Here is a 15,114-nt window from a genome sequence, read left to right on the forward strand (position 1 = left end):
AGGGGAAGTGGCCTCGGATCACGCCATCATGGTGGCAGTGGACATCGCGGACACTGGTTTCTGCCAGATGGGGAACAGAGTCTTTGCAAGCAATACAGACTGACACAGATACAGCACGCTCCCTGGGCTCTTTGCAGCAGCAGGAAGATCTTCCAAAGGTTATAATGTACCGTACTGACAACCTTCATGCTGCTCCACTCAAGAAGCGTACAGGGGTGCTCTCAAGGCGGTGGAGGACAGCGGCGGCACTGCCCACAGAGCAGAGTTCCGACCCCCAAGCAGGTCTGAACTGGCCGTGGCCTTGGCCCCACACTTAAGCACCCCAATGGGAGTCTGGCTGGCGAAGTTCGTCAGCACGTGGAAAAAGATCACCACGGACAGATGTGTGCTGGACACTCTCGGACAGGAGCACACCTTGGAGTTCCAATGAAGGTGTCCTTGTATTCCGCTGATTCAGCGACAAACACAGACCACATCTTCTGCAGGTGGTGCAGGCCATCTTACAGAAGGGGGCAATAGAACTTGTCCTTCAGCTTCTCCGGGGCTCCGGAGTATACTTCCGGGGCTCCGGAGTATACTTCAGATACTTTCTGGTTCGAAAGAAAACTGGAGTGGAGGCCAATCATAGATCTCCGTCATCTCAACAAGTACTTGAAGTCCCAAAAGTTCCAGATGGTCACGTTGCAACACGTGCTCGGTCAGCTGGAGCAAGGAGATTTTCTGACAACGTTGAATCTGGAGGACGACTACTTCCACTTCCTCATTCACAAGAAACACTGCAAGTTCCTACGATTCGTTGCTCTAGGTCAGCATTACAAATTCAAGGCTCTGCCTTTCGGCCTGATCTGCCCAAGGGTTTTTAAGAAATGCCTGTTCCCGGTGGCGGCACATCTTTGTTTAAAAGGCATCCAAGTATACCCCTACCTGGACGACTGGCTGGTACATTCCTGCTCACACGCTCTGGCAGGCGAACACACATCGAAGACCGTACGTCTGCTGACTGAGTTGGGATTCTCTATAAACAATCCGAAGTCTTGCTTGATGCCATCTCAAGACGCGCTGTTTCTAGGTGCCAGACTCAACACAGTGACGGGTTTGGCGTCCCACTAGGAGGAGAGGGTGAGAGCCATAGAAGGCAAAGTACATCGCTTTTTGTCAATTCAGACGGCAACAGTCCATCAAGTTGCTGCTGGGCATGATGTCCTCCTGCATCAGACTTGTTCGCCTGTGCAGAGACCTCTCCAGGAGTTCCTGGAAGCGAGGTTGATGCAGATGTTGCAGACAAGATCTTGTTCAACAAGGAATTCCATCTGGTGACACAGTGGTGGGGCGTACGGCCACATCTCGTCCAGAGAGCTCAGTTTCAGGTTCTTCCTTACCAGGTGATTGGCACCACAGTCACCTTGAGGGATGGGGAGCCCACACCGGGCATTTGCACGCCAGAGGCCTCTGGCAACTGGAGGAGAAGGACCTCCACATCAGCGTCCTGGAACTTCAGGCCGTATTCTGGGCCCTCAAGTCTTTTCACCCATCGTTGAATGGCAATGTTGTGAGGATCTTCACAGACAACACCACCACCATGTTCTACATCTGGAAACAAGGGGGGGGACTCACTCACCGGCGCTTTGCAAGGGGCCACAAGACCTGTGGCGCTGGGCCTATCGTCAAGGCCTGTTCCTCGTCCTGTTTCACCTAGCAGGAGTCAAGAACACCATTGTGGACTCGCTCGTGCCACAAGTGGGAACTTCACCAGGACCAAGTGAATTATCTGTTTGGCAAATGGGGCTAGCCCCAGATCGATCACTTCACGACAGCAGCGAACACCAAGTGCCAAAGGTTTGCCAGCAGGTTTCCTCAACCGAGGAGCATGGGGGGTGCGTTCTCGTTCCGTGGGAGGGACGGTTCCTGTACGCCTTCCCTCTGTTTCCCCTCCTCTAATGTGTGATCAACACACTCAGACCGTGCCACTGCAGGATAATACTCGTCTTTCTGGCGTGGCCGAGGCAAATCTGGTATCCGGACTTACTACGTCTGTCAGTGGCCCCGTCCATCCGGATATTGCTATCCCTGGACGTTCTCGCCAGAGAAGCAGGGCGATTCTGCATCACGACCCAAAGTCTTGAACCATAGGGCATGGGTCCTGCAGCCCTAGAGTTTGGAGGTTATGCTTTACCCACGGAATGTAAGGACATCCTAGCCAGGTCCAGAGCCTTGTCAACGAAAGTGTTATAGACATAAATGGAAATGCTTCTCAATTTGGTGCCAGACTCAGAAGATCACAGCTCTGCAGCTTCTATCATACTTGCTTTCCTTGACCAAAGCGGGACTGACTCGCGCCTCTATCAAGGTGCATCTCGCCGCCATATTCAGGTACAACAGGTCCCGAGCAGACCTTCGCTGTGGAATCGCATGTTGGTCAAGTTTCTCAAGGGACTCGTCAGGAGGAACTCTTCAGGACTTTCCTGCCAGTGAAGGCACTTGCCCTGGTTTGGGAGCTCAATGTTGTGCTAACTAAACTCATAGGAGCGCCCTTCGGGCATCAGGCCCCACTCAAGTTTTGCTCATGGAAGGCGGCTTTCCTCATGGCTATGACCTCGGCCAGGAGGGTGGGGGAGTTTCAGGCCCTATCTTGCAAGCAGCCTTACTTGTCTTTCCACACTTCAAAGGTACTGTTGGAATTCCACCTCAACGAACCTTTGGTGTTACCTGTCTTCTTTCCAAATCCGTCATCGCAAGGGTTTCAGTATGTGGACGTTGCTTGTGCCTTGAAGTTCTACGTGGCACGAACAAATAATTTTCCAAAGACTTCTCTGTTTCTTCAACTTTGAACCTGTAAATTGGGGAAAGGCCTTGTCGAAGGCTTCCATCTTGAGGTGGCTTTCCGGCTGCATCATGCACTGACATTCGCTCCTCCAGAGACATCTCCTGTGTGCTCCTTCTCGACATCTGCAGGACTGCTACGTGGAGGTCCACGCACACCTTCACAAGGTTTGTCTCGACAGGGATTCTAGGGAGGAGTCCCGAGTCAGCCAAGCAGTGCTACGCAACCTGTTTGTTTCAGGTGAGTCAGTTCCAGAGGTGAGTTTTATTGCTTCTGTTGATCCTTGCCGCCTCCTGTGGTTCTGTAAATGTACTGCTGTGTAATCGTTATGAGCATGTGAATCCATGCCAGACCAGATTTAAGTTACTTACCTGTAACTATTGTTCTCCAGCATGGGTCTGCAATAGATTCATGTGCAAATCCTCACGCCTTCCCCTCTCATACTACCACTTACGTGCTTGCCAAATCTGAAGATAGCCACCAGGGGTGGAGCTAAGGGAGAGGACTGTCATTAGATGGGGGCAGTATGACCCAGAGGACACTGATTGGTTTAGAGGAGAAATACAATTTAAAAGTGAAAGTGAAACTGTTTTTTCTTTTACCGAGGATTCCCAGCCTGACGTGGAATATTCATGAGCCATGTGAATCCATGACAGACCCATGCTGGAGAACAATAGTTACAGGTCAGTAACTTAAACCTTACTTCATTTCCTGCGTGAGGAGGTAGGCAGATCTAGTCTTTGCATAGTTTTTGTGAAAATGTCTTCTGTTGTAATGGGGATTTGAGGAGAGTGGCATACCGGCAGCAGTGAATTGTAGCGCCTGTGGCCATGCTGCATATATGAGCATTTAACAATATTTATTTTGCCCAATTTTAAGGGGCTCTCCACCAGTATGATTCACCTCAAATAGGGTTGGGACTACAACCACCCTCTCTGTTTGCACATGTGGTCTATCAGGAAGGAGATTATACTAGTGTGACAGATACTGCACTTATATAACGTAAGCAGATACTTCTTAATTGAATTAAGTATGTTTTGGGCAACTTAATAGGAACATTTCTGAATAGATCTAGAAATCTCAGGAGGGCTGCCATTTTAATGAGGCAACCTGCCTACGAGTGACAACCGAAGACCTTCCCTTGCCATTGATCAACGTTATGTTCCAACTTCTTGAGAGCAGCCTCAAAGTTCAATCTAAACTGGAGTTCTTTGCCGAACTATGTTAATGCCTAACTATTTCGTATATATTTCCGATGCCATGGAAAGTTGAATTCCAGATCATGTTGCGTAAGGCCACTTGTTAGAGGGGATAGAATTGATTTAGATTCTTGTTCTCCTTAATGAGTACATTGTCACTGAAAGCTATTTTAGAACAAGGCAGTCGGGGAAAGCTAGTCATGCTTGAAGTGCTGAAGAGACCATAGGAATTCTGCACTATGTTGGCTCAAGCAGCAGGGAAATTAATGTCTTAATTCAACAGTATTAACATATTACGGTTATACTATTTGTCTAATTTTCTTATTGCAGGTCACAGGGATGTTAGAACTAGACAGTTATAACATTATTTGAAGTCTTTTATAAGGGTATTGCAGGATGCCATGTATTACAAGAAAATTACAAAGCAAAGCGGGCGGTTTCAGAAAGGAATTCCCTGACAGGCCGTTTACTTTGAATGGCGGCCTTTTGGGAACTGCACATGCGCTTACTGCATGTGGGGAATAGGGGGATGGAGGGATGGGCAGGGAATAAGGGTTGTGGCGGTGTCCCCCGCATTAGGGCACTCTAGGGTTAGGGCGCCGCAATGGAAAATGATTCCCTGCAGTGCTGATTTCAGACCTGGTCAAACGGAATTCGATGAAATTGGGTTGCGGGGAATCCACATAGATCCACCCAAAGCACATTAGCAAAACCTAGAATAACAATTTAATGTATATTTCACAAGAAGGTTATCATTCCAAGATTGACAGCCATGTGCACTTATATTGCACTCTTTCCAAATATGGGAAGGTAAGAATGACCACAGCTCTAATGTATTTCAAATATTTCTGTAATAAAAGGGTTTCATGCTTGAGTAAGTAAGTACATAATGTTACTGGACCTGATGTTCATTTAATGTTCACAACATTCACTATCCCTGTAACATGTTTTTAACATTGAACCATATATACTGATTTGGAAAACTTCAAAGATAGCATTTGAGATGGTTGCATCACCAGACTTGGCGTTTCCTTTCCTTTCTCCAGTGAGACTCTTAGCCAGGTCTCGGGGTAAGAATCCGCGTGCATATGCACAGGCATCCTAAGAAAATTATATTCATATGTTTGTCATACTTATTCTGAAAATGAATGTTACTTTTCTTCATGAAAAAGTGATATTATTTTTGTCATACTATTTTCTTTGTGGTCCCATAATGAGTACCTATATGTGTACAAATATATTCGGGAAGCTCCCCTCCGTCACAGGCAGGGACTCGGGTTATTAACACTAACCCACTGCACTATCGTACTGACGTGCTAGATATCAATCGACAGTCACAGATATTTATGCAGCGACCAAGATAATATCATCGGCCATCAGCATCAATACAGCGATGGAAAATGTACTAGATATTGAGGAGGATATTGAATATGTTGTTTGTTTTCTCTACTACAGGAGTTGGCGGAATATGAAAAAGCTTCCGGACACATAAAAATTACAGAAGAAAGTGAGTAAAGTAATTATGTGTTGCTATAAGTAGAAGCATTAACAGTGGTTCATCGGTGGCAAGTGTCAGAATAGAGGGTGGTGTGATACTGTAGAGCTGGAAATAAGGCATGCTGAAGGGGGCAAATGGCCCAGATCACAATGATATATTGGGGTGATTTTTTAAGATGGGTTCTGTGGGCTTGATGCCCTTGGGCTCGAACGTGGGGTAGCTTGTGTTTAATGCAATGCAACTTAATCTGTCAAGGATAGATACATCATTAGAAATGTTTAATGCGGTGAGCCGCTACTACCCGAGCTCGCCTCCTATACCAAGTCCCTCGGGTTCCACATTGACAAAAACCTCTCCTTCAAGACAGACATAGGTAAGTAAACTCCGACAGCTCGATATCCGCTCTCCCTCCTGCGAACAGTCGAGCCCTTCCTCCCTCCGGACAGCGTTACATCCACTGTTCAAGCTCTGGATGGGGGTAAGTACTCCTCAAAGGCCTCCCTTCGTCCTCCCTTGTGACCCTGAGATGTTTACACGCGGCCGCACGCCTCATGAAGAGTCTATGCAGATACAATCGCATCACCCCGACCCTCATTGACCTTCACTGGCTCCCACTGCAAGCACAAATCACCTGCAAGTGTTGCAGCATCATCAGTCACCCAATTACCTCGCAGAAACTGCATTTCCGCCAGACCGCGCACCACCAGAAGACAGAACAAGTGCAGACTTGAAATCTACTGCTGCAAAAAGGAAAGGACCAGAAAACAAACCTACGCCTTAAGACTATGGAACCTCCTCCTGGTCAGCATCAGACTCTTCCCCCAAACTCCTACAATTCAGAAAATAACTCAAGACCCACCTCTACAAGGAATATCTCCTCCTCAACACCTAGGCCATCATGTTGCCCTTCGCGCCACATGACTCGCTAGATGCTGTTCGCCCTGTCACCCTGTACAGCTGTACCCCTCCTCTGTACCCTACGCCTCTCTGTATAGCTGTTCTGTTATATAACTATCTGTATTGGTGTATATCTCTGTAAAGCACTCTGTTGCTTCTCGAAGCTAGGTCCACGCTCAATAAGTACCATAATAATGCCACCAACGATAAAATCAAACGTGTCTGTAGTTTGCAGCTTTAATAACCTCAGTCATAAGCTAATCTGCTGTTGTTTCCTGATGAGTGTCTATTGGCCCCGCCTTCTGCTCGATCGTGTTATACTAAACCCACTTGTCGATTAGGATGACTACATTGTTTGATGAATGACACAGCCATCTTTAGTTTCTCTGATGCTGTCCTTGCGCTTGCCAGAGTTCTGTGTGACTCAAAGCATTAAAACACTGAAATCCTCCTTAGATCCTCTTACTAATGAGTATTTTCTGTATATTTTTCTTGTGACAATGATGAGTAATTTGCATAGAGAACATGTGTGCGAAGTTCCTTTTTAAGTTCATTCACGTAATATCTATTAAAACTGTGTGATCAAAAGTGGACGTGCTACAGTTTTTAAGATGGAGGCTGCAGGTCGAGCCTCTCAGTGCCTGTCATGCTTGGGAGTCTTTATGACGGGAGCATGAGGTCTGCAATTCTATATATGATTACGAGTCCACTGTTATCAGACTAAACCTGGATGTCGTCAGAGATGCTCCGTGAGGGAGCTTCTTTTTGGCAGATTAAGTAAAAGCGTAAAAACATTTGATTCTTTCTTTCTTGGCACAGAGAAGCTGCCGTCCCAGGTGCCAATGGAAGCATTTTGAATAGCTAAAGGAGAGACATTGCAGTTGAAACTCATGCTCCCAAAGGCAAAGCGCCTTGATCCTTTGACAGGAAGCCAGTCGCCTTGTTTAAGAATAGGATGAATGTGTTTGCAATCAATGGGGGTTTTTCAGATTTGTGGACAGGTGAGTCGGCATTAGATGATCTCTACAAGAGAATCCGCATGACCTCTCACACATGACCCCACAACTGTGTTTTGGGGACTCCAATGGACAGATTCTACCACTGGCATGATGTCGGGTGGTTCATCCGGCCTCTTGAAATGATGGCGTGGAACCTATGCTGGGTGCTGCATTCATGGACATCAAGTTGCATGCGTGCTGTTTACTTTGTCCTGGAGGCATGGTGCAAGAGGCAGAATAAGGTGGATGCTATATCCTCGGGTGCAGACAGTGCAGGGCACTATATCCTTATTGGAACTGATTAGATGCATAACGAGCTGCTATATCCCTCGATCTAGAGTGAGAGGCAAGCTGGGCACTGGGCAAGCCTGAGACTAAAAGCAAGGAACATGCTGGGCGCTATAACCCTGTCACTATCGAGCAGACTAAGGAGCATGCTGGATGCTAGAACCATGAGCTTCTCCAGTAAAGCAAGGAGCAAGGTGGGCGCTATAGCCCTGTGACTATCAAGCAGACGAAGAAGCATGCTGGGCGCTATAACCCTGTGACTATCAAGCAGACCAAGAACCATACTGGATGCTATAACCCTGTGACTATCAAGCAGACCAAGAAGCCTACTGGATGCTAAAACCATGAGCTTCTCCAGTAAAGCAAGAAGCAAGGTGGGCGCTATAACCCTGTGACTATCAAGCAGACCAAGAAGCATACTGGATGCTAAAACCATGAGCTTCTCCAGTAAAGCAAGAAGCAAGGTGGGCGCTATAACCCTGTGACTATCAAGCAGACCAAGAAGCATGCTGGGCGCTATAACCCTGTGACTATCAAGCAGACCAAGAAGCATGCTGGATGCTAGAACCATGAGCTTCTCCAGTAAAGCAAGGAGCAAGGTGGGCGCTATAGCCCTGTGACTATCAAGCAGACCAAGAAGCATGCTGGGCGCTATAACCCTGACTTTAACCCTGTGACTATCAAGCAGACCAAGAAGCATACTGGATGCTATAACCCTGTGACTATCAAGCAGACCAAGAAGCATCCTGGGCGCTATAACCCTGTGACTATCAAGCAGACCAATTAGCATGCTTGGCGCTATAACCCTGTGACTATCAAGCAGACCAAGAAGCATGCTGGGCGCTATAACCTTGTGACTATCGAGCAGACTAAGGAGCATGCTGGATGCTAGAACCATGAGCTTCTCCATTAAAGCAAGAAGCATGCTGGGCGCTATAACCCTGTGACTATCAAGCAGACCAAAAAGCTTACTGAATGCTAGAACCATGAGCTTCTCCAGTAAAGCAAGGAGCAAGGTGGGCCCTATAACGCTGTGACTATCAAGCAGACCAAGAAGCATGCTGGGCGCTATAACCCTGTTACTATCAGACAGACCAAGAAGCATACTGGATGCTAGAACCATGAGCTTCTCCAGTAAAGCAAGAAGCAAGGTGGGCGCTATAACCCTGTGACTATCAAGCAGACCAAGAAGCATGCTGGGCGCTATAACCCTGTGACTATCAAGCAGTCCAAGAAGCATCCTGGGCGCTATAACCCTGTGACTATCAAGCAGACTAAGAAGCATGCTGGGCGCTATAACCCTGTGACTATCAAGCAGACCAAGAAGCATCCTGGGCGCTATAACCCTGTGACTATCAAGCAGACTAAGAAGCATGCTGGGCGCTATAACCCTGTGACTATCAAGCAGACCAAGAAGCATGCTGGGCGCTATAACCTTGTGACTATCGAGCAGACTAAGGAGCATGCTGGATGCTAGAACCAGGAGCTTCTCCATTAAAGCAAGAAGCATGCTGGGCGCTATAACCCTGTGACTATCAAGCAGACCAAGAAGCATACTGGATGCTAGAACCATGAGCTTCTCCAGTAAAGCAAGGAGCAAGGTGGGCCCTATAACGCTGTGACTATCAAGCAGACCAAGAAGCATGCTGGGCGCTATAACCCTGTGACTATCAAGCAGTCCAAGAAGCATCCTGGGCGCTATAACCCTGTGACTATCAAGCAGACTAAGAAGCATGCTGGGCGCTATAACCCTGTGACTATCAAGCAGACTAAGAAGCATGCTGGGCGCTATAACCCTGTGACTATCAAGCAGACCAAGAAGCATCCTGGGCGCTATAACCCTGTGACTATCAAGCAGACCAAGAAGCATGCTGGGCGCTATAACCCTGTGACTATCAAGCTGACCAAGAAGCATGCTGGGCGCTATAACCCTGTGACTATCAAGCTGACCAAGAAGCATGCTGGGCGCTATAACCCTGTGACTATCAAGCTGACCAAGAAGCTTGCTGGGCATTATAACCCTGTGACTATCAAGCAGACCAAGAAGCATGCTGGGCGCTATAACCATCAAGCTGACCAAGAAGCATGCTGGGCGCTATAACCCTGTGACTATCAAGTAGACCAAGAAGCATACTGGATGCTGGAACCATGAGTTTCCCCAGTAAAGCAAGAAGCAAGGTGGGCGCTATAAGCATGATTTCCTTGAATACAACAAGAAGCATGCTGGGTGCCATAGCCATGAGACTGTCCAGTAAAGAAAGAGTGTTCTTGGCCCTCCAACCTTGAGAATGTGGAAGAGGGCAAGAAGCATGCTGGGTATTGATAGGGAAGCTAGCGGGGTGCTGGATAACTGGGAGCCGGGGTAGGTCCGTGCAATTACGAGTTCCCCTTGTTGCCTGTGCATTATGGTCGGGGCACTATTAGTTCCCCTTGTTTTCTGGACGCTGTGAACCATCTATTAGTTCCCCTTGTTACCTGTATTTTATGATCTGGGCACTACTTGTTCCCCCAGTTTCCTGTGAATTATGGTTCAGGCACTATTATTTCCCCCTTGTTTCCTCTATGTTATGATCCAGGCACTATTTGTTCCTTGTATGTTATGCTGGGGCACTATTAGTTCCCCTTTGTTTCCTGTATGTTATGATCCAGGCGCTATATGTTATGCTGGGGCACCATTAGTGCCCCCTTGTTTCCTGTATGTTATGATCCAGGCACTATATGTTATGCTGGGGCACTATTAGTTCCCCTTTGTTTCCTGTATGTTATGATCCAGGCGCTATATGTTATGCTGGGGCACCATTAGTGCCCCCTTGTTTCCTGTATGTTATGATCCAGGCGCTATTTGTTCCTTGTATGTTATGCTGGGGCACTATTAGTTCCCCCTTTTTTCCTGTATGTTATGATCCAGGCACTATTTGTTCCTTGTTTGTTATGCTGGGGCACTATTAGTTCCCCCTTTTTTCCTGTATGTTATGATCCAGGCACTATTTGTTCCTTGTATGTTATGATGGGGCACTATTAGTTCCCCCTTGTTTCCTGTATGTTATGATCCAGGCACTATATGTTATGCTGGGGCACTATTAGTCCCCCCTTGTTTCCTGTATGTTATGATCCATATATGTTATGCTGGGGCACTATTAGTTCCCCCTTGTTTCCTGTATGTTATGATCCAGGCACTATGTTATGATGGGGCACTATTAGTTCCCCCTTTTTTCCTGTATGTTATGATCCAGGCACTATTTGTTCCTTGTATGTTATGCTGGGGCACTATTAGTTCCCCCTTTTTTCCTGTATGTTATGATCCAGGCACTATTTGTTCCTTGTATGTTATGCTGGGGCACTATTAGTTCCCCCTTGTTTCCTGTATGTTATGATCCAGGCACTATATGTTATGCTGGGGCACTATTAGTTCCCCCTTGTTTCCTGTATGTTATGATCCAGGCACTATATGTTATGCTGGGGCACTATTAGTTCCCCCTTGTTTCCTGTATGTTATGATCCAGGCACTATATGTTATGCTGGGGCACTATTAGTTCCCCCTTGTTTCCTGTATGTTATGATCCAGGCACTATATGTTATGCTGGGGCACTATTAGTTCCCCCTTGTTTCCTGTATGTTATGATCCAGGCACTATATGTTATGCTGGGGCACTATTAGTTCCCCCTTGTTTCCTGTATGTTATGATCATAGCGTGAAGGGACGAAAAATCCCTACAGGTTACTGGGATGCCCCAAGATCCTGTACATAGTTTCTGTGAAGCCACCCTGCTCTAATAGAACAGTCTGGTGATCTAACCACTGCTGGCTGACTTTACAGTAAACATTATAAAAATCTCATAAGCGTCCTCTATTGCAGAGCGCAACAAGCATACAACTTAAATAGAAGTGTTGGAGGCATACTGCATTTGTCTCTGCTGAACATTTCTGTTAAATTACACCTTTTCCAAAGCATGCGCTTAGATTTCAGTTTAATGTTTTTCTAGAACGACGAAAAAACAATCCCTTGACGTGTTCTGGGACAAAAAGCAACTTCAAAATAGACGGAAAATCAACACAGATGGCCTTCCAATGAAACGTATAATTAGCATGTCTATCAGTCCACCGCTGTCAAATTCGGATCTGTTTGCTCAAAACACTGTCGTTTTTTGATGTTATTTCAATGGCTTGGCAGTAGTCTCACTCTGGAACCATGTCACATTGAACTACAAAAACTGGCCCTCGTTACACAAGTATTTAGTTACAACCACAACAGCTTTGCTTTTGTTTAGGCAGACATTGCTCCCTCTGTTTAGATAGTCATTTACTCATAGCATTTGTTACACGCCCAAGGTAGGTAGGTACCACGGCGTAGGTTACATAGGAGTGCTTATCTGGTTACAGAGGAAGTTACAATACAGGTTGGATTAGTTGCATAATTAGATATCATACAGGCAACACAGTTCGGGAGACAAAAGTAGTTACAGTACCGACCTAAGCATTTCAGGATAATATTGGTTAGAATGTATTGAATAGCCATGTTTTGATAATATATATTTAACATTGATCCCATTAAATTGAAGGACATGTTACTACTAGTCTTTACATTCTCTATACAAAACAAAAAAACAGCATTGGGAAAGCCAATGGATTTAGCAGTCCTATGTCCGGCAAAACCACAAATCCCCTAGTGACGCCAGCCTGTTGTCTGTTGACTTTTTTGTGGAATAAGGTGACGGTGGAGAAGAACCATCTAAAAAGACCTTGTTTGAAGATAATCAAGCCCCTATTGGCCAGATCAAAGGCCACAAACAACTGATTGGGTTTGTGAAAGCTTTTTCTTATGTTTATAAAGTACTTCAAAGTCTGTTTGACATCAAGGGGATGAAGCTCTTGATCAGCTGGAGACTATGCATTGCCACAATAAGTTGGTAAGGCCTCCATCTCATCAAGGTGAAAGTCAAAAGGAACTTTTAGTAGGAGTAAAAGCATTTTGTCTTTGAGAAAAACGTCTATGGCTAATTGGCTGAGAGAACCTGTGCTTCAACCCAATCCTTGCCAAGTGTCGGCCATCACCAAGGCCACCCCCTTTATGCAAAGAATCAAAAAGCTGGCACATGCTGCATCCACCACCTGTTTATTTTCCCTCGAGTGTGATTTTTCACACCAGCGGAAAAGTACGTAGAAGGCCCTTCATGAATTTCTTGATGATCCTTTGCGAGGACAGATGAGGGGATCCTACTATATCTGGATATGTAGGCCAAGTAAACCCTGGCAGAATCTTAAGTTCGACCTTACTTTGGACATGAGCTGTAGAAACAGGAGCATTTGAGGGTAAAGGGCTTTAAGACACTGAAGAACGTCTATGGCACACCAAATGCAGGAGCACTTCTGTTTCATCATGTATGTTATTGTTGTGGAAGGGAAAGTGAAGGCTAGAACGGCGCCTTGATGACAATAGTAAATCTTCAAACTCAGTATTTTCATGAGCCACACCTTCAACCAGTGTGTGGGTGGGTCGTGATTATGCATTTTTCCACCGGTAATGGACAGAAGATTAGCCTTCAGTGTTCTGGGCTTTCACTACACAAGACAGAGTAATTGTAATTTTTTATTTCTAATTGTTTACTTGTAGAGCGCTTATACACAAGTGAATCGCTTCAAGGCGGGAAGGGAACAAGGGAGTACAGTCGTCATATTTAGCCCTTGAAGATGCCGAATGATTTACAGCAATAGGTAGCATGCTAGGCCCGAGGCATATATACTAGTGAAGTGCTTGGCACAGAGTGAGGGACAATGGGCGGGAGAGGGAGAGGAGTATACAGATCAATAAACTACAGTGCTGGCCTTGGCCACATTTCAGGCTGCTTGGTAGTTTGGCATTAATGCACCTATGCATGAGTATTTAAAGCAAACCCAAGCTGGGGCGGGGAGACGGAGGAAGGACCGGACAGATAGACTTGCAAGGTCTAGAATATTCAAGGTCAAGGAACGTGCAAGCGTGGAAAACAGGAAGTGCTAGGGAGGGAAATGGGGACAAGTGTGCCCAGTCCTGCAGGGGCCTGGGTTGAGTGCAGAGTGGGTGCCCCTCACGTGGTGCATATTGCAATAGTGCCAGGGAGAGTGTGGCGGCCTGGAGGCTAGTGCAGGATTGGCGGGGGAGCCTGGGACCTGTGAGGCTTTGGAAGTGTACCAGGCGACCAGTCAGCTAACTGAGCAGATTGGGGAAGAGAAGGAGGGAGGGAAAGAAGTGAGTAGAAAGGAGGTTAGCAGGGGAGAGGGAGAGGAGGAGGAGGAAGAGGAAGAGAAGAGGTAGGTCTTGAGGAGTTTCCGGAACTTAAGGAGGTCTGGCTCAAGTCCGAGAGAGGTAGGTAGCGCCAGAGGGAGGCATCTGCAGAGTATGAGGATCCACCCTCAAATCTCTGTTTGTTGTAGCGGCCCACCCACAGAGAGTTGGAAGAGGCAGAGTTTAGGGCTCTAGAAGGAGATGATTTGGGAAGAGAGTGTAGTCGATAGTAAGGGCCCTGTCCCCAGAAAGCCTTGCCTTGTGGACTATGCAGAGGGACTTGAACTTGATCCTTACAGCCACGGGGAACCTGTGGAGTGATTTCAGCGCCGATGCAGTGCCTGGGTTTGAGGCCAAGGATAAGCCTAGCCGTTCCGTTCTGAATAAGCTGCAGAGGTCGGAGAGTAGAAGTAGGAAGATTGAGATAAGACTGTTGCAGTAGTCCAGTCTGGAGAGAACCAGGGCTCTGGAGACGGTGAGCCTCTGGGAGAAGGGGAGAAAAGGAAGAATACCTCTGAGGAGGTGCAGCTAGTAGTGAGACTTTTTGGACATGTCAGACATGTGAGAAGAGAAGGAGAGAGTGGAGTTGAAGATGACACCCAGGTTTTTTGCCTCACTGGTGGGTGGGGGCGCAGGACCATGGGAGTCTGGCCAGAGTGACAGTGGGCAAATGGGAGCAGGGGTCCCAATGAGGACGATCTCTGTCTGGCTGGCATTCAGGCAGAGCTTGTTGGCAGCACACCAGGAATGAATTGCGGACAGTCAGGAATGAGTGAGGGGGAGGAAGAGACAGTGCGTAGTCTGAACGAGAGCTGTGTGTCATCCGCATAACTCTGAAAGTTGAAGGTGAAGGCAGAGATTATGTGGGCCAAAGGAGCCAAAGGGGCCATGTAGACATTGAAAAACCAGGGTTAGATCCCTGGGGGCCACCACAAGTAGAGAGAGTGATAGCGGAGAGAAAGGACCTAAGTTCCACCTGGGAAGGACGGTCAGAGAGAAAGGACGCATGCCCCACCAGGGCCTGATCTGTCATTCCCAGAGTAACCCGGAGGCGGTGGATCAGGATGTTGTGGTTTACTGTATCAAAAGCAGAGGGGAAGTCAAGGAGAATGAGGACAGAGGGAGAGTTGGAGTCAAGGTTAGAGAGACAGT

At 47.0% G+C, this 15,114-nt stretch overlaps 1 protein-coding gene across 1 annotated transcript in view; it reads left to right on the plus strand.

Annotated features, from left to right (window-relative positions):
- The window catches only part of LOC138566820 (thialysine N-epsilon-acetyltransferase-like), a 238,396-nt gene that overhangs the window by 53,800 nt on the left and 169,482 nt on the right, over window positions 1–15,114 (plus strand). Inside the window, exon 2 of the mRNA XM_069644497.1 lies at window positions 5,476–5,527. Coding sequence (XP_069500598.1) covers window positions 5,476–5,527 — 52 coding nt within the window. The remainder of the gene's footprint in view (window positions 1–5,475; window positions 5,528–15,114) is intronic.

The sequence above is a fragment of the Ambystoma mexicanum genome, chromosome 1p, assembly GCF_040938575.1.
Source record: "Ambystoma mexicanum isolate Mex_15411 chromosome 1p, UKY_AmexF1_1, whole genome shotgun sequence".
NCBI classification, from domain to species: Eukaryota; Metazoa; Chordata; class Amphibia; order Caudata; family Ambystomatidae; genus Ambystoma; species Ambystoma mexicanum.